Source organism: Delphinus delphis, chromosome 5 (genome assembly GCF_949987515.2).
Source record: "Delphinus delphis chromosome 5, mDelDel1.2, whole genome shotgun sequence".
Lineage (NCBI taxonomy): Eukaryota > Metazoa > Chordata > Mammalia > Artiodactyla > Delphinidae > Delphinus > Delphinus delphis.
The window spans coordinates 98457497-98476253 of NC_082687.1; the positions used below are offsets into that span (position 1 = coordinate 98457497).

The following is an 18757-nucleotide window of genomic DNA, read 5'->3' on the forward strand; positions in this document are numbered from 1 at the left end:
AATCTCTAGGTCCATCCATGTTGCTGCAAATGGCATTATTTCATTCTATTTAATGGCTGAGTAATAATCCATTGTATATATGTACCACATCTTCTTTATCCATTCTTCTGTTAATGGACATTTAATTTGCTTCCATGTCTCGGCTATTGTAAACAGCGCTGCAATGAACGTTGGGGGTGCATGTATCCTTCCAGACCATGTTTTTGTACAGGTATATGCCCAGGAGTGGGATTGCAGGATCATATGCTAGCTCTGTTTTTAGTTTCTTAGGGAACCTCCATACTGTTCTCCAGAGTGGCTGCATCAGTTTATATTCCCACCAACAGTGTGGGAGGGTTTCCTTCTCTCCACACCCTCTTCAACATTTATTGTTTGTGGATTTTTTGATGATGGCCTGGTTATGTGAGGTAATATCTCATTGTAGTTTTGATTTGCATTTCTCTAATAATTAGTGCTGTTGAATATCTTTTCATGTGCCTCTTGGCCATCTGTATGTCTTCTTTGGAGAAATATCTATTTAGGTCTTCTGCCCATTTGTCGATTGGGTTGTTTGTTTTGATGATATTAAGCTGCATGAGCTGATTGTAAATTTTGGAGGCAGATCCCTTGTCAGTCACATCATTTGCAAATATTTTCTTGAAATCTCTGATTGTCTTTTCATTTTGTTTGTGGTTTCCTTTGCTGTGCAAAAGCTCTTAAGTTTAATTAGGTCCCATTTATTTATTTTTGTTTTTATTTCCATTACTCTGGGAGATGGATTGAAAAAGATATTGCTGTGATTTATGTCAGAGAGTGTTCTGCCTGTGTTTTCCTCTAAGAGTTTTGCAGTGTCCAGTCTCACATTTAGGTCTTTAATCCATTCTGAGTTTATTTTTGTGTATGGTGTTAAAAGACTGTTATAATTTCATTTTTTTTACATGTAGCTGTCCAGTTTTCCCAGCATCACTTATTGAAGAGACTGTCTTTCCTCCATTGTATAGTCTTACCTCTTTTATTATAGATTAATTGACCATAGGTGCATGGGTTTATCTCTGGGCTTTCTATCCTGTTCCATTGATCTATAGTTCTATTTTTGTGTCAGTACCATACTGTTCCGATGACTAGAGCTTTGTAGTATAGTCTGAAGTCAGGGTGCCTGATTCTTCCAGTTCCGATTTTCTTTCTCAAGATTGCTTTGGCTGTTCGGGGTCTCTTGTGTCTCCATACATATTTTAAGATTGTTTGTTTTAGTTCTATGAAAAATGCTATTGGTAATTTGATAGGGATTGCATTGAATCTGTAGATTGCCTTGGGTAGTATAGTCATTTTGACAATAATGATTCTCCCGATCCAAGAATGTGGTATATCTTTCCGTCTGTTTGTGTCATCTTTGATTTCTTTCATCAGCATCTTACAGTTTTCGGAGTACAGGTCTTTTGTCTCCTTAAGTAGGTTTATTTCTACATATATTATTCTTTTTGATGTGATGTTAAGTGGGATTGTTTCTTGAATTTCTCTTTCTGACCTTTTGTTGTTAGTGTATAGAAATGCAAGAGATTTCTGTGTATTAATTTTGTAGCCTGCGACTTTACCAAATTCATTGATGAGCTCTAGTAGATTTCTGGTAGCGTCTTTAGGATTTTATACATATAGTATCATATCATCTGCAGACAGTGACAGTTTAACTTCTTCTTTTCCAATTTGGGTTCCTTTTATTTATTTATTTATTTTCTGATTGCCATAGCTAGGATTTCCGAAACTGTTGAATAAAAGTGGCGAAAGCGGACATCCTTGTCTTGTTCCTGATCTTAGAGGAAATGCTTTTAGCTTTTTACCGCTAAAAGCTAAAGTGGGATCCTGCAATCCCACTTTTTACCGCTAAAAGCTAAAGTGGGATCCTGCAATCCCACTTTTTACCGCTGAGTATGATGTTAGGTTTATGTATATGGCTTTTATTATGTTGAAGTATGTTCCGTCTGTGCCCACTTTCTGGAGAGTTTTTTATCATAAATCGGTGTTGAATTTTGTCAAAAGCTTTTTCTGCATCTATTAAGATGATCATACGGTTTTTACTCTTCAATTTGTTTTTGTATCACATTGATTGATTTACGGATATTAAAAACTCCTTGTATCCCTGGAAGGAATCCTACTTGATCATGGTGTGTGATCCTTTTAATGTACTGTTAGATTCAGATTGCTAGTATTTTGAGGATTTTTATTATGTTCATCAGTGATATTGGCCTGTAATTTTCTTTTTTTGTGATATCTTTGTCTGGTTTTGGTATCAGGGTGATGGTGGCCTCATACAATGAGTTTGGGCATTTCCTCCATCTGCAATTTTTTGGAACAATTTCAGAAAGATAGGTGTTAGCTCTTTTCTAAATGTTTCAAAGAATTCACCTGTGAAGCTATCTGGTCTTGGACTTTTGTTTGTTGGGAGTTTTTTTTAATCACAGTTTCAATTTGAGTACTTGTGGTCAGTCTGTTCATGTTTCCTATTTCTTCCTGGTCAGTCTCGGAAGATTGTACCTTTCTAGGAATTTGTCCATTTCTTCCAGATTGTCCATTTTATTGGCATACAGTTGCTTGTAGTAGTCTCTTAGGATGCTTTGTATTTCTGCAGTGTCTGTTGTAACTTCTTTTTCATTTCTAATTTTATTGATTTGAGTCCTCTTCCTCTTTTTCTTGATGAGTCTGGCTAATGGTTTATCAATTTTGTTTATCTTCTCAAAGAGCTGGCTTTCAGTTTCATTGATCTTTGCTATTGTTTTCTTCATCTCTATTTCATTTATTTCTGCTCTGGTCTTTATATTTTCTTTCCTTCTACTGACTTTAGGTTTTGCTTGTTCTTCTTTCTCTAGTTGCTTTAGATGTAAGGTTAGGTTGTTTATTTGAGATTTTTCTTTTTTCCTGAGGTAATACTGTATTGCTATAAACTTCCCTCTTAGAACTACCTTTGCTGCATCCCATAGGTTTTGGATCTTTGCTTTCATTTTCATTTTCTCTAGGTATTTTTTGATTTCCTCTTTGATTTCTTCAGTGATCCATTGGTTGTTTAGTCGCATGTTTTGTGGCCTCCATATGTTTGTGCTTTTTTACAATTTTTTTTTCTTTTAGTTTATTTCTAATCTCATAACATTGTGGTTGGAAAAGATGCTTGATATGATTTCAGTTTTCTTAAATTTACCAAGATTCGCTTTAAGGCCCAGCATGTGGTCAATCCTGGAGAATGTTCCATGTGTGCATGAGAAGAATGTGAATTCTGCTGATTTTAGATGGAATGCTCTATAAATATCAATTAAGTCCATCTGGTCTAATGTATCATTTAAGGCCTGTGTTTCCTTATTAATTTTCTGTCTGGGTGATCTGTGCATTGCTGAGAATGGAGTGTTAAAAGTCCCCAACTCTTATTGTGTTACTGTTGATTTCTCCCTTTATGGCTGTTAGTATTTGCCTTATATATTTATGTGCTCCTATGTTGAGTGCATATATATTTATAATTGGATTGATCCCTTGATCATTATGTAGTGTCCTTCTTTGTCTCTTATAACAGTCTTTATTTTAAAGTCCATTTTGTCTGATATGAGTATTGCTACTTCAGCATTCTTTTGATCTCTCTTTGTGTGGAATACCTTTCTCCATCCCCTCACTTTCAGTCTGTATGTGTCCCTAGGTCTGAAGTGGGTCTGTTATAGACAGCATATATATGGGTCTTCTTTTTGTATTTATTCAGCCAGTCTGTGTTTTTCGGTTGGAGCATTTAATCCATTTACATTTAAGGTAATTATCAATGTATAAGTTCCTATTGCTGTTTTCTTAATTGTTTGGGGTTTGTTTTTGTAGGTCTTTTTTCTTCCCTTCCTCTCTGGTTCTCTTCTGTGGTTTGATGACCATCCTTAGTGTTGTGTTCAGGTTGCTTTTTCTGTGTTTGTGTGTGTGTGTGTGTGTGTGTGTGTGTGTGTGTGTGTGTGTGAGAGAGAGAGAGAGAGAGAGAGAGTGTGTGTGTGTGTGTGTGTGTGTGTGTATAGTAGTTTTTGGGTTTGCTGTTCCCATGCAGTTTTGATATAGCAGTCTATGTATGTACAAGATTGTTTTAAGCTGCTGATGTCTTCCCTGCCTAGAGAAGTTCCTTTAGCATTTGTTGCAAAGCTGGTCTGGTGGTGCTGAACTCTCTTAGCTTTTGCTTGTCTGTGAAGCTTTTGATTTCTCTGTCAAATCTGAGTGAGAACCTTGCTGGGTAGGGTATTCTTAGTTGTAGGTTCTTCCCTTTCATTGCTTTAAATGTATCATGCCACTCCCTTCTGGCCTGCAGAGTTTCTGCTAAAAAATCAACTGATAACTTCATGGGGATTCCCTTGTATGTTGTTTGTCATTTTTCCCTTGTTGCTTTTAATATTTTTTCTTTGCCTTTAATTTTGTCAGTTTGATTACTGTGTGTCTCAGCATGTTCCTCCTTGGGTTTATCCTAACTGGGACTCTGTGCTTCCTGAACTTGGGTGACTGTTTCCTTTCCCATGTTAGGGAATTTTTTAGGATTTATCTCTTCAAATATTTTCTCAGGTCCTTTCTCTCTCTCTTCTTCCTCTGGGACCCCTATAATGCGAATGTTGGTGCATTTAATGTTATCCCAGAGGTCTCTTAGACTGTCTTCATTTCTTTTCATTCTTTTTTCTTTATTTTGTTCTGCAGCAGTGATTTCCACCATTCTGTCTTCGAGATCACTTATCTGTTCTTCTGCCTCACTTATTCTGCGATTAATTCCTTCTGGGGTCTTTTTCATTTCAGTTATTATATTGTTCATCTGTTTGTTTTTTCTTTAGTTCTTCTAGGTCTTTATTAAACATTTCTTGCATCTTCTCAATCCTTGCCTCCACTCTTTTTCCAAGATCCTGGATCATCTTCACTATCATTATCCTGAATTATTTTTCCGGAAGGTTGCCTATCTCCACTTTACTTAGTTGTTTTCCTGGGGTTTTATCTTCTTCCTTTACCTGGGACATGTATACCTTTACCATTTCATTTCATATAATTTTCTGTGATTGTGGATTTTGTTCTGCAGGCTGCAGGATTGTACTTCTTGCTTCTGCTGTCTCCCAATTGTCCTTTCCTTGTGGTGTTGTGGACACGGTGCCCTTCCTGGCATTGATATCTGACAGTATACAGATTATTGCCAAGCGGGGAAACTCACTGGAGTCTTTACATCTGAAGTTTTTATTGGGGCTTCATCATATACACCTAGTTGACTGCCCATGTGTCTGGCCTCAGCCTCCAGCCCCTCTGGAGGTCAAACTGGTACCCCATGACCCAATGCTTCCACCCTAAATCACACTATTAGGGCAATTTGGCTTGACCCATGACCCTAGGTAAATAAAAACACTCCTATCAGGCATGGCATTCCAAAGGCTTAGAGATTACCTCCCAGAATGGAGAAGAAAGACCAGACCTCTCTTTTATTATATAGTTTGTTTTTCAGCCAACCCTTATTAAGTACTTAGTGTGTTCCAGGCACTGGGCTCAGTTATTACACTATTGTATAGGTGCAGGTGAGGAAACAGAGTTGCCAAGACAGGGTGTCTCGTCCAGGGTGTTATAACTAGTGAGCACAGCGCCATTTCAAACCTGTGTCTGGGCTTATAATCAATACCTTATGCTGCTCTTTACCACATGATTAAATATTTATGGCCTTTTGAAAAGTCAAAAATATTGAATATGATTTGCAATTGCCTGTAGGTAGCATCTTGTAACTTTGTTGCTGGCTCTTGGATAGAATACCTAGAGAGAAAACCATAGGGGAGAAAAAGTAGAAGGTTTTAATGCCACAGATGTATTTTTCTGTATCTCCCATTTTTCATTCTTTTCTTAGTATCCATTAAAAAACTGAATTAGCAGCAATCTCCACTCTTCATAATTATCGTCATGAGGTCATTTGAGTACCAATGTAGGAAGAATGCTGTCTTCCTGTTAAAACTCCACTTTCTCTAGCCAAATGGAAATTTTAATTCTAGATCCTTTATTGGGTCTTTTCAAGGTTTTTCCTGGACAGAACTAGATTTTCTATATATGAGATCCAAAAAGTAAGAAAATGGCTCTTTTGAGAGTACTAAGGAGTACTTAGTACCACTTCTTTACTTCTTGCTGTGCCATGGGGAACTTATCCTCCTTCCTCAGGTAGAGGGGTTTTAGTATATACTTGGTGTAGGGCCAATTATTGATTCTTCCCTCTTCCATAAAAGAAAGATCACAGGTTATCATTAACATCTCAAGTTTACTTTAAAGTGTTGCTTCAGGTGAATTTTTTCAATTAAATACTGGTAAAGCATTCATACCAAGTCTGTTTTCATACAAATGAGGATTAACTATTTGTCAAAGAAACATAAATAACTATAAGGCCTAATTTTTCTTTGCCTTTTTGATATGTGAGAAGCTGAAAGAAAGGAAAAAATTAATAAGTCAAGAGGACTTATCTGGTGGTCCAGTGGTTAAGATTCCGCATTTCCAGTGCAGGGGGCACAGATTCAATCACTGGTTGGGGCAGTTCCACATGACATGTGGTGCAGCCTAAATAAATAAATAAATAAATGGATTATAGCCTTTAAAAATGTCAATATCTGGATGTTCAGATAGTGATATTTCTCCTGTCAGACCTACAAATACACTCAAACTACATTGATACTACTTTTGCCTCCTCCTGCTGATCAAGCATAATGTTGATCTTATTGCTGATTGACAGAAGCACTGATCTTTCTATTGACTTTCTTCCAGACGAAGAAAAGAACAAGCAGAACAAAACAAAAACTCAAACCAATGATCCCAGTGACGGAAAAGCAAAAAGTATACGGCATGCTTATGTTCACAAACCATATCTTTATTCAAAGTATTATAGTGATTCTGATGACGAGCTTACTGTAGAACAACGGCGGCAATCTATAGTAAGTCAGATTTGATCTCTTATTATTTTAACATGTTAAGTCAGGTTGGCAAACTTGACTAGTCTGTTTACAAGGTACTGGTGAGCATTTGAAACAGTGACATATAGGTTCTACTTTCAGGAACCTTGTCATTTAACTAGGCAGAATAGACATAAACATATGATGGAGGTGTTCATATCATGATTCGTGGTAGTGAAAAACTGGTAACAACCTAGGTGTTTCACAGTGTCGAAATGTTTGACTCAAATATGGATCCAGCCATAAAGAGAGATGACATCAGCCATTAACATAATATTAAGAAGGAAGCGCAGTCCATCCACATATTTCCTGCATTTGAAAAAACTTCTAAGATGTGCTATTATTAACAGGTTTTTAGAGAAAAAAATTGCTACCTTGTATATGTACATCAATTTTAAGATGGCTTATGATATCAGAAACATTAAAATATGAAAAATTGTGCATCATAGATTGAGGAAATATTACTACATGAAAAATTACTTGAAGGAAGTGCACCAAAATGTTAATAGTGGCTTATCTCTTGAGATTAGTTGATAAGGAGTTACGCTTATGCTTAGGATGTTTGGTACTTTGAGGCTTTGAGTTCTGGGTGGGAAAGAGATGGTGGAGTAACACACAATGACTGGATTTTCCCTGGCTTTAAAATATGACTGCAGAAAGTCCCATGTCTAAAACCTGGGTCCTGAGATTATGACCAGAAGGTCACATTTGTTGTAGGACTAGCCTGTCACTTGAATCTGTATTTCAACTTTCTTTTTTGAGAAAATCAAAAAATTATGGAGACCTACCTCTACACTTGATGCTCATAGATATTTTTACAGCTATCCTTTTAACTGAAATAGCAGTTTATTAAGCCACCACTTCCCAAAATGATACCTTTAAATTGACGGTATTCTTTAAGAGTAATGGAAAAGTTTAACTTTTCTCTCTTTTATTCCTCTGGTAACGTCCAGATTGAAACACATGCACATGCACATACGCACATATGTATATAGTAGTAAATATGCACTTTTGCAGAGCCCATTAATTTGTAAGAACATCTGAAGGGCAAGTGTGCTTTTTTCCCCAAAGTGTTTTTGCTTTTGCCTGATAATCTGTCAGGATAATTATGAATATTTTGTGGTTTTAGGCTAAAGAAAAAGAAGAGAGGCTTTTAAGAAGGCAAATTAATAGAGAGAAACTTGAGGAAAAACGAAAACAGAAAGCAGAAAAGACAAAGTCTTCAAAAGCTAAGAATCAAGGTATGGGAGATGTTAACTTTTAATATTTTAAACTACCTTATATATTCCATTATTTTGTAGCTATTAATATAACTTATGAGATATAATTTCGATCATTTTATTTTATAATCATATCTCAAAAAAACTTCACTTTTTTAAATTATGTATTTTAAAGTATGGAAGATTTCCTTTTTAATCTAATGTGTTTCATCACTTTTTAAATTATATTTCTGTATCTAAAGTAAACATTCTATCACATACCAGATAATACACCTCACATGTTAGCAATTTATTCTCCAGTGATGGTGGAATGAATTATCACTGGAAAATTTATTGTTAACCTGTGAGTCCTCAAGCCTTGCAGTGATAATAATGGAATTCATCTACACTTTATGTTAACCAAAATGTCAAACATTTATCTGGAATATTTCATTGAATAAAATTGAACTTCCTCTGGACACTGATCTTGTGTGATATAAAATACACAGATATACATATATGAACATTTGAAATAAAAAATACGACTTCTCCATCTAAAAAATTATTTTTATTCTAACACAGCTTAGAGATATTAAAGCCATTTTGCATTTTTACAGTGATTAGAAAACCTTAATGAAAAATAAATATTACACTGTTTTTAAAACTCTGTTGTGAGATACAGTTTATTGATTGCTTCTTTCCCAGGCAAAAGTAGTGTGGACTTAGAAGAATCATCAACAAAGAGTTTGGAACCCAAAGCCCCCCGAAGTAAAGAAGTCCTTAAAGAACGGAAAGTTTTAGAGAAAAAGGTAGCCTTAAGCAAAAAGAGAAAAAAGGATTCCAGGTACACATTTTATCTGGCCACATTCCCACTGTAACATTCTCTCGTCATGCTTTCAGAAGAGAGGCTTTGAAAATGACAGTAAAGAGTGAGACCTTTAATGTGTATGTTATTTCATGTTTATGAAAGACCTTAGGGTTTCCTTTTCAGTATCATAATTCATTGTATTAATATCTATAATGTTTCAAAGTAGTGTATACTAATCTTTTGAGGGGGCAGACTTTTTAGATAATCTGACGGAAGCTATGGGCTCTTTGCCCAGAAAAATGCAAATGCATAAGCACACAGTTGCTCTAGAATTTCAGAGAGTTTTATAGACGCTCTAGAAGTACTCAGGAAGTATCCCTGTTCTGGACATTCAGTTACCTCTTTTTTTTTTTTTTTTTTGTGGTACACGGGCCTCTCACTGTTGTGGCCTCTCCCGTTGCGGAGCACAGGCTCCGGACGTGCAGGCTCAGCGGCCATGGCTCATGGGCCCAGCCGCTCCGCAGCATGTGGGATCTTTCTGGACCGGGGCATGAACCCGTGTCCCCTGCATTGGCAGGCGGACTCTCAACCACTGTGCCACCAGGGAAGCCTTCAGTTACCTCTTACTGACAGTGACTGCTTCCATTCTCCAGACTTTCCAGGCAGTTCACTTCACCAGAATCTCATGCTTCTCCCCATAAACCAGAGGTCCAAGCCAAAATTTTTTTTAGCACTGCATTATCATGGTTAATTCTATAAGAATTACAAAGCTGAAGAGATTGAGAGTGGCTGTCTAGCCATGGGCTATAACTTTGCTGTTCCATTGTGATGCAGTTATATAAATTTATCTTAAACTTGAAGATAGCTGAATCAATCATTTGCAGAACTCAGTGGGAGGAGTTACCTCTCATTTTTCTTATAGACCTCATTCCTGTCGATCTGAATAAATAAAACTACCCTGTTTATTCAAAAGATAAGACTTTCAAAATGAAATTGTAGCCCATATCATATTCATCTTCAAGCAACATTCAGGAAATTTTGTTTCAAGAATACTTTCCTATAGGGCCAAGAGTGTTCCATGTCACATTTGGGATTGAGTTCTTCACTGTAGACCAAGAATAGGATTTAAATTGAAATTCACAAGTCTCTATGTACAAATTAAATGTTTATAGTAAAGAAAAGCTAAGGTTTTTTTTTTAATCTTGCTGAGAAATTCTGATATTTGATTCAGAGTTCATATTTCACTTTTTTTTTTTTTTAACATCTTTATTGGAGTATAATTGCTTTACAATTTCACTTTTTTTTTAACATCTTTATTGGAGTATAATTGCTTTACAATGGTGTGTTAGTTTCTGCTTTATAACAAAGTCAATCAGTTACACATATACATATGTTCCCATATCTCTTCCATCTTTCATATTTCATTTTTTCCCCCACCTAGGAATGTTGACGAGAATTCTAAAAAGAAACAGCAATCTGAAGAAGATTCCAAAGAAACCCTCAAAACAAGTGAGGTGTGTCTTAATTAATAAAACCCCATTTTAACTGTTCTTTTGTTAGATATACGCCATTCAGTCCTTTGTAGTAAAATTTAGAATACAATCTGATTTTTTCCAAGTTGAATAAAAAATCCATCACATTCAGCATTCTAACACCCCCATCGTATTATGGCGTGAAGTCCTCATTTTGGCAAGTTGATTCTTATGATCTTTTATCTGGATAATAGCTACTTTTCTACTCCCTTCCCTTCCCCCAACTTCCCCACTTCTTATTTCCTATATTGGCAATAATAAAATTGCCAGGAATAATAATGAAAAAGAAAAGGGAAAAAAGCTAAAATCCCTCTACAAATAGATTGTCTGTTCTATTCTCTTCCATTCTCATCAACGTATGTTCATAATTTTGTAGATAGATGTAATCTTGCAAAGTGTTTTTGTTTTTTGGGGTTTTTTTTTGTGGTACGTGGGTCTGTCACTGTTGCAGCCTCTCCCACTGCGGAGCACAGGCTCTGGACGCGCAGGCCTAGCGGCCATGGCTCATGGGCCCAGCCGCTCCGTGGCATGTGGGATCCTCCTGGACTGGGACATGAACCCATGTCCCCTGCATCGGCAGGCGGACTCTCAACCACTGCGCCGCCAGGGAAGCCCTGCAAAGTGTTTTTAATGTTCCCTCTTTGCTCATTGTATGCTGTGACTTCCTAATTATAATATTTGATTGTATAATATTATATTGAATACCATAATTTAAGCATTTCCTCTTAGTTGAGCACTTAGATTGTTTCTAAGATGTGATCATTTTAAATAGTAAAAATATGTACATAAAACTACCCCCAAAATGTTCAATAAGTACATTTCTTCTCCTTTTTGCCTTATTTTCTTGAGATAAACTTTTGTTTTCACTGGGTTTAAATGTTTATGTATACTGCCATATTTATAACTCTGTAGCTGAACTATCTTAACACTTGTAAGGGAAACAATGGTTTAGTAATTATTTATTCATAGCCAGTAAATGTTCTTGATGTCTTTATCCAGAAATTAGAGGCATATTTGTAAGTATATCCTGATATTCTAATGGCATATCTTTAAAATATTTAACTTTATTTTATGAGAAATTTCTGTGAAAAATCTCATAAAATTTTATTCACATTAATTGGTTAGAACTTACTGTAAAATTAGGTTGATGAAATCCCTGTTCTTTCTTTGAGGAGTTTAATTTTAAAGTATTTTTTTAAGATGTTGATCCCAATATTAGTAGTTGCTAAAATGTAAAAAGATGCAGTGATAAATTGACCCAGAGACACAGAGGGCTTTCTGAGTACTTCAGCCCATTATTTGAATAAGAATAATTATAGCTAGTCCATGAGTCTTTATTAGAGTGTGCTTAGTCATTAACATTAATCCCCTCAGAGCTGTACTGTGGGATAGGGAGGAAAGTTTGGATGTTTTGGTTAATTAGTATCTTCCCTTGGATACATCAATGTATACATACATTATATATAACATTATTATTACCATGAGTTATTGTGTGCATTTGAAGCTTCCTAAGTAGCTTGTCTTACAGGTAACCTAAATTCATGGAGTTCCTATAAATAATTTGGGTTTCTAAATTAAAATATAAGAAACTTTTATTTCATTGCAAAATTTTTAAATTGGCTTCATTAGGTTTTCAGCTTTTGGACTAAAAAGAACATTGCTTTGTCATTCTTTCAGCTTATATTTATTAATGACCACTGGGCATTAGTGGGCTTTGGCAACTTAGAGTTTAAGAAGGCCTCCTAAATGCATGGACCTATCTCAGGAGAAAGAACTACTCTCTAAAAAGATGCTGCAATGTAGTGGGAAGGGTACTAGACTCAGAATGAAATCATCTGAACTCATTGCTAGGTGTCAAGTTATTGAATCATGCTGAGTTTCAGGTTCCTGATGCATAGAATGAAGTTAACAATATCTACTGGCTGCTGGCAAAGGTTAAATGAGTAAGGTGTAACATGTGACAGCACTCAACGTACTATATGCACCCAAATGTTAGATGTGAATATAAAAGTTAATGTTAGTATTTCTTACATTTTAACTTTTATTTTCTTACAGCATTGTGAAAAGGAAAAAGTATCTTCTTCAAAGGATTTGAAGCACATTCATGCAAAGAGTGAACCAAGTAAACCTGCTCGGAGACTTTCAGAGTCTTTGCATTCAGCTGATGAAAACAAAAATGAATCCAAAATAGAAAGGGAACATAAAAGACGGACCTCAACCCCTGTTGTGGTGGAAGGAGTGCAGGAAGAGACTGACATGAGAGATGGGAAGAGGCCAGTGGAACGGTCAGAAAGTGGCACAGAAGAACCCCAGAAACAGAAATGCACACTTAAAAATGAAAAGCATCTAAAGAGGGATGAGTCTGAAACACCATACTTGAGAAGCCTGCCTAAGAAAGAGACAAAATCCTCCAAGGACAAGCCTGAAAAAGAGAAAACTTTGTCAGAAGACAAACTGTCTACAAAACACAAGTATAAAGGTGACAGTACACATAAAACAGGTGATGAGACTGAGCTTCACTCTTCTGAGAAAGGCTTGAAAGTTGATGAAAATATTCAGAAGCCAAGTCAACAAACAAGGCTTTCTTCAGATGATAAAGCTGAACGAAAAAGTAAACATAGGAATGAAAGGAAATTATCAATTTTGGGCAAAGATGGTAAACCAGTTTCTGAATATATTATAAAAACTGATGAGAATGTTCGTAAAGAAAACAACAGAAAAGAGAGGCACGGTTCAGCCGACAAAACTAAGGCAGAGCACAAATCAAGAAGATCAAGTGATTCTAAAATTCAGAAAGATTCTCTGAGTTCCAAGCAACATGGAAGCACATTACAGAGAAGAAGTGAAAGTTACTCAGAGGATAAATGTGATACGGACTCGACTAATGTAGATAGTAATTCAAAAGCAGAAGACGTTGTTCACAAGGAGAAGCGAAGAACCAAGAGCTTGTTAGAAGAGAAACTTGTGTTAAAGTCTAAATCCAAAAGCCAAGGCAAACAGTTAAAAGCAGTTGAAACAGAATCACAAGAAAATGTCACGAAACAGGTGACCACTTCAAAACCAGATAAGGAGAAGAACACAGAAGAAAGTGACCCAGATAGGCTGCGGAAGTCTAGAGTTGAAGACAGACCTTCTGAGGAAAGTGGTATGGAACCTGCATCAGAGAGCACTGCCTCTTCAACACACGGTGCACAGAGAGAGTCCAGTCACAGAGCGAAGTTACCACTAGCAAAGGAGAAGCACAAGGGTGATAAAGAGTCAAGCTCTGCCAGACTTGAGAGAAAGTTATCAGATGGGCACAAAAGCAGGAGCTTAAAGCATAGTAGTAAGGACGTGAAAAAGAAGGAAGAAAATAAGTCAGAGGATAAGGATGGTAAGGAAGTTGACAGCAGTCATGAAAAGCCCAGAGGAAACAGTTCAGTCGTGGAAAAGAAATTAAGCAGACGGTTGTGTGAAAATCGAAGAGGAAGCTTATCCCAAGAAATGACCAAAGGAGAAGAAAAGCCAGCAGCAAACCCTTTGGGCACTCCCAGTAGTTCCTCCCTTCAGAGACCCAAAAAAAGCAGTGATCCTGCCTTGATGCCTGAACAAGAGCCAATGGAAATTGATCTGGAGCCAGCCATGGAAAATGCATTGGAAGTACCAAAAACCCAAAACATCAGAAGCAGTAGTTCTCAGCAAGACATTGACTCAGAAAATATTACAAAACAAAAAACCACTACAGTTCTAAAGGATGAGTTACGAACTTCCATAGTAGATTCAAAAACAGCAGCTCCAGCCTGTAAATCAGGACGTGGAACAGGAACTGTTGGTAATTCTGAAAAGCACGCTGACCATAAAAGCACCCTGACCAAGAAAGTGCATCTCCAAGGTGCTGTGTCCAAACCGAATCCTGGGGAGAAAGAGCCTACTCAACAAGGAACTCATGAAATGAATGTAGACTCTGAAACAAGTCATCGATTGTTACCTCGTGCTCTGTCAGAAAGCGACAGGGCGCAAAAGAATTTGAAAAACACCACCAGGCCCACTGAGGAACGTGTTGCTCAAGGAGATACTGCTCTTGAACATTCCACAAATGTAGACTCCTCCCTGTCATTAAGTTCTGTGACTGCTGTGCCTCAGAAACAATCTCATGATTCAGGTGTAACTCCTTCAGTTGACAAAAGAACTGTTTCAGAAGGTGGCACAGCCAGCACCTTGCTTGTGGACCACTCTGAAATCCCTAACCAAAGCTTGACCGTTAGGGAATCAGAAGTCCCTAGGACAAGTGACAGCAAAGAAGGTGATGCAGTTTCCACAGTAGATAAACCAGCAAAAGCAAGCATGGATAACAAAAGACACATTCCAGAAGGTTCCCAGGCCACTGTACTCCACAGCAAGCAAGGAAAAGTAAACATGCCTCTTGGTAGTGAGTTAACAGACATGACTATGGAAAATGAGAATGTTATCAAAGAAGGTGGTTCAATGGACGTGGCTGGGAAAGGAAGTAACTTGAGTTCAAAGCAGACAATTAAGGCTTCTGTAGAAAATGGCCAAAAGGATGGCATTGCTGTTAATCAGGTGGTAGGTGTGAGTACAGAAAAAGATGCTGAAACTGTTGGACTTAAGCATAGTAGAGGCCCAGGTGAAATAGAAAACTTGCCAACTGATGCTGACAGAAGGAATGAAAACAGTGAGGTGGACACCAGTGCTGAAAGCAACACTGCATCCTCTGTTTTATACCAGAGGAGCCGGAAAGCTGAGACTGCAACAGCCAGGTCTGGTAGAGCAGAAAAGACTTCCATTGCCACCAGTACTGAAGGGAAGGACAGAGGTGTTCCCCTAAACCCAGTGAAGGCGGGGGATGCCACAACCACGTCTGCAGAGACAGCAGAGGGCAGGGTGGCCCTGCCTTGCACAAGCATCGAGGCAGATGAAGGCCTCACAATGGGTGTGCACTCCAGAAAGCACTGTCTTCACGTTGGGCTGGAAGCCAGGGAAGGCACCATCTTTGCTGCAGCAGAGGAGGGTGGGGGCATTGTCACAGAAGGATTTGCTGAAAGTGAAACTTTCCTCACAAGCACCAAGGAAGGAGAAAGTGGGGAGTGCGCTGTGGCCGAGCCAGAAGAAAGAGTGGCTGACCCAGTGACGGCTCCCATGGGGACCACCAAAGGCGACATCAATAGCGCAGCACCCGAAGAGAAGGATGACGCTGTGACCAGTGCAGGCTCCGAGGGGAAGTGTGATGGTTCTTCAAGTGGGGACTCAGGACTCGTGGAGGGAGCTGTTACTTTTATTAGCGAGGTTGAAAGTGATGGAGCGGTAACAAGTGCTGGCACAGAAATCAGAGAGGGGTCCCTAAGCAGTGAAGAGGTGGATGGATTCCAGAGAAATATGATGAGAATGGGCCCCAAGAAGGAAACTGAGGGGACTGTGACGTGTACAGGAGCAGAACAGAGAAGTGATAGCTTCGTCATGTGCTCAGTAGCTGGTGCAGGGCCACAGGAGGAGCGGAGGGTTACGGGGGCCCCTGAGGTCCCAGTAGATAATGACACGCCAGCGGGAACCAGTCCCACCCAGGAGGGAGGCGGGTCTGTGAATGACGGCCCAGAAGGTGAAAGCGCGGTCACCAGCACGGGGATAACAGAGGAAGATGGGGAGGGGCCAGCAAGTTGCACAGGTTCAGAAGAGAGCAGCGAAGGCTTTGCTCTAAGTTCCGAATCAGAAGAAAATGGAGAGAGTGCAATGGACAGCACAGTTGCCAAAGACGTCACCAACATACCATTAGTCGCTGCTGGTCCATGCGATGACGAAGACATCGTGACCAGCACAGGCGCGAAGGAGGAAGATGACGAAGGGGAGGGTGTCGTGACCAGTACTGGAAGAGGAAATGAGATCGGGCACGCATCAACATGCACAGGGATTGAAGAAGAAGGTGAAGGGGTGTCCATTTGTGAAAGTGCAGAAGAAGGGGATGGTCGGATTGGCACTGCAGTGGGGCATGTGGAAGCCGAGGCCGGGGCTGCCATCCCAAATGCAAATGAGAGTAATGTTGATAGCATGAGTGGTGCCGAGAAGGACATTAAAGATGCAGAGATCTGCTCCAGTGCCAAAGGGATTGTGGAAAGCAGCGTGACCAGCGCAGCTGCAGGAAAGGGCGAAGCGGCTCCGGTTCGTGAAGGTTGCGAGGGTCCCATGACTAATGCAGCTTCAGATCACAGTGACAGTCAGCTCACCAGAAAAGAAAACGTCAACGATACCACTATTTCCACTGGCCTGGTGGGGGGCAGTTATGAGGCTCTTGTATCCGGTGCAGTCCCAGAATACAAGGCTCATCACACGTCACCAGATGAAAAAGCAGATGAAGGTATCATCACTTCTGTGGAAAATGAAGACTGTGATGGCCTTGTGGCTGCTAAAGCCAGTGTCAGTATTATGAACCCAGCTTGTTTAGCCAGCGGTAAAAGTCAAGGCAAAGGCTTGATGATTTCTACCAGTACAACAAATGATTTCACCCTGCAGCTAAACACGATGGTAGGTATGGAAGAAGGTCGTTCAAGTGCCCTGAGAACTGAAGAAAGTGTGGAGGGCCCCAGAGTGAACGTGGAAGAATTTGAGGTCCCCATGCCCAGCGCGGTGTCAAGCGATGAGAGCCAACTCCCGGCTGCTAGAAACGAGGAGAAAGACGAGTGTGCCATGATTTCCACAAGCATAGGGGAGGAGTTTGAAGTGCCCATTTCCAGTGCAACAACCATCCAAGGTGCCGAGAGTCAGCAGCCAGTTGTAGCAGTTGAAGAACGAGCTAAAGGGCCAGTCTTGGTGAGCGCTGATGACTTCGATGTGCCCATGCCCAGCGCACCTGCGGAAGTCGAGAGCCCCCTCGCTTCAACCAGCAAGGAGGAGAAAGATGAGTGTGCCCTCATTTCCACCAGCATCGCAGAAGAGTGCGAGGCCTCCATTTGTGGTGTGGCTGTGGGAAGGGAACATGAGCGATCCATCCTGGGCATGGAGGAGAAAGATGGGAGTGCCATCATATCAACAAGCTCGGTAGAAGACTGCGAGGGCCCAGTGTCCAGTGCTGCCCCTCAGGAGGACGTCCATCCCTTGGTCACACCAGCGGAGGAGACGAGTGACACCGCCATGATTTCCACCAGCACCTCAGAAGGACGTGAAGCAGTCATGGTGGGTGCCGTCCCACAGGATGAAGATCAGCTCGCCATTGTGGGAACAGAGGACTTGAGCGATGCTGCCATCATCTCCACCAGCACAGCCGAATGTGTGCTGGCCGCCACTGGCCTAGACAGGCACGAAGAGAATCAGCTGACTGCAGGCAACCCTGAAGGAAAAGATGACCTGTCAGCCTCGAAGATGAGCAAGGCTGAGGCCCCTCTGCCCAGCCTAATTGCTGAGGACAACTGTCAGTATCCTGGGCCATCCACAGGAGAAAAAGAAGAGGGCCCCATGGTGGCAGTGGGCACCAGGGAAGGGCACAACAGAGTGTCGGTCAGCGTGCTCTCTGCAGGTGCTGGGTGTGCACCAGAGACACTGAAGTCTGGCAAGGACTGTGCGGGCAAAGATCAGAGAGAAGATGAAAGCCCTGAGGCAGGGACGTCGGGGGACAGCACTCCAGGCAGGTGTCCGGCAGGGGTTAGTGTGGACTTGCCTCTCGACCCTCGAGGAGCAGAGCAGGCAGCCAACGACTCCTCCATCAGGGTGCTCTGTTTGACAGCTGTAAATACTGGTGCTAAAAAATCTGATGATCAGCAGGGGCCTGAGGGCAACTTGAAAACCACCACTGAGTGTATTAATGGCCAAGAATCAGAAGTTGCTCCTTCTCACATGACAGTTCTTCCTGCTGCCTATGCTGTAGCTCTCTCGGCTCCTAAGTGCAAGCAGGACTTGGCTATCAGGAGTGATCGCAGTGGCAAGTGGAGCGCTCCAGTGCCTGCTGAGAAAACAGGAGATGGTAGCAGCATGACCGTGTCCTTCCAGGAAGAAGGAGGCCTTGAAGTCACTGTTTCTTCTGAAGAGAATTTGCGTAACATAGGTGAGAATCTCCTAAGTGCACATTGTTGCATTTTACAAAGATAATTGTGTGTAGAGGACATTTAAGACAATCTTCCAAAAGATGGTTTGGATTCTAGAACGTTACAAAATAGCTCTCATCCAACTTGAAGGTCAAGCTTCTCTAAAATTGTGTTTAAAAGCTTAAAGCCTTAGGCCTGCTTCTCATGTGCGATGAGGCCAGAGGCCAGAGCCTGAGAGCCAGGTCATCAGCTGGCCAAGTGTTGTCTGCAGGACTGTTGCAAGTTA

General features: G+C 40.1%; 1 protein-coding gene across 2 annotated transcripts in view; it reads left to right on the forward strand.

The window, feature by feature from the left end:
* Positions 1 to 18757, forward strand: part of BOD1L1 (biorientation of chromosomes in cell division 1 like 1) — a 55911-nt gene that overhangs the window by 13080 nt on the left and 24074 nt on the right. For both annotated transcript variants that reach the window (XM_060012802.1, XM_060012803.1), the window contains exons 6-10: positions 6742 to 6908; positions 8056 to 8167; positions 8831 to 8969; positions 10375 to 10447; positions 12521 to 18491. In XM_060012802.1, coding sequence (XP_059868785.1) covers positions 6742 to 6908; positions 8056 to 8167; positions 8831 to 8969; positions 10375 to 10447; positions 12521 to 18491 — 6462 coding nt within the window. The remainder of the gene's footprint in view (positions 1 to 6741; positions 6909 to 8055; positions 8168 to 8830; positions 8970 to 10374; positions 10448 to 12520; positions 18492 to 18757) is intronic.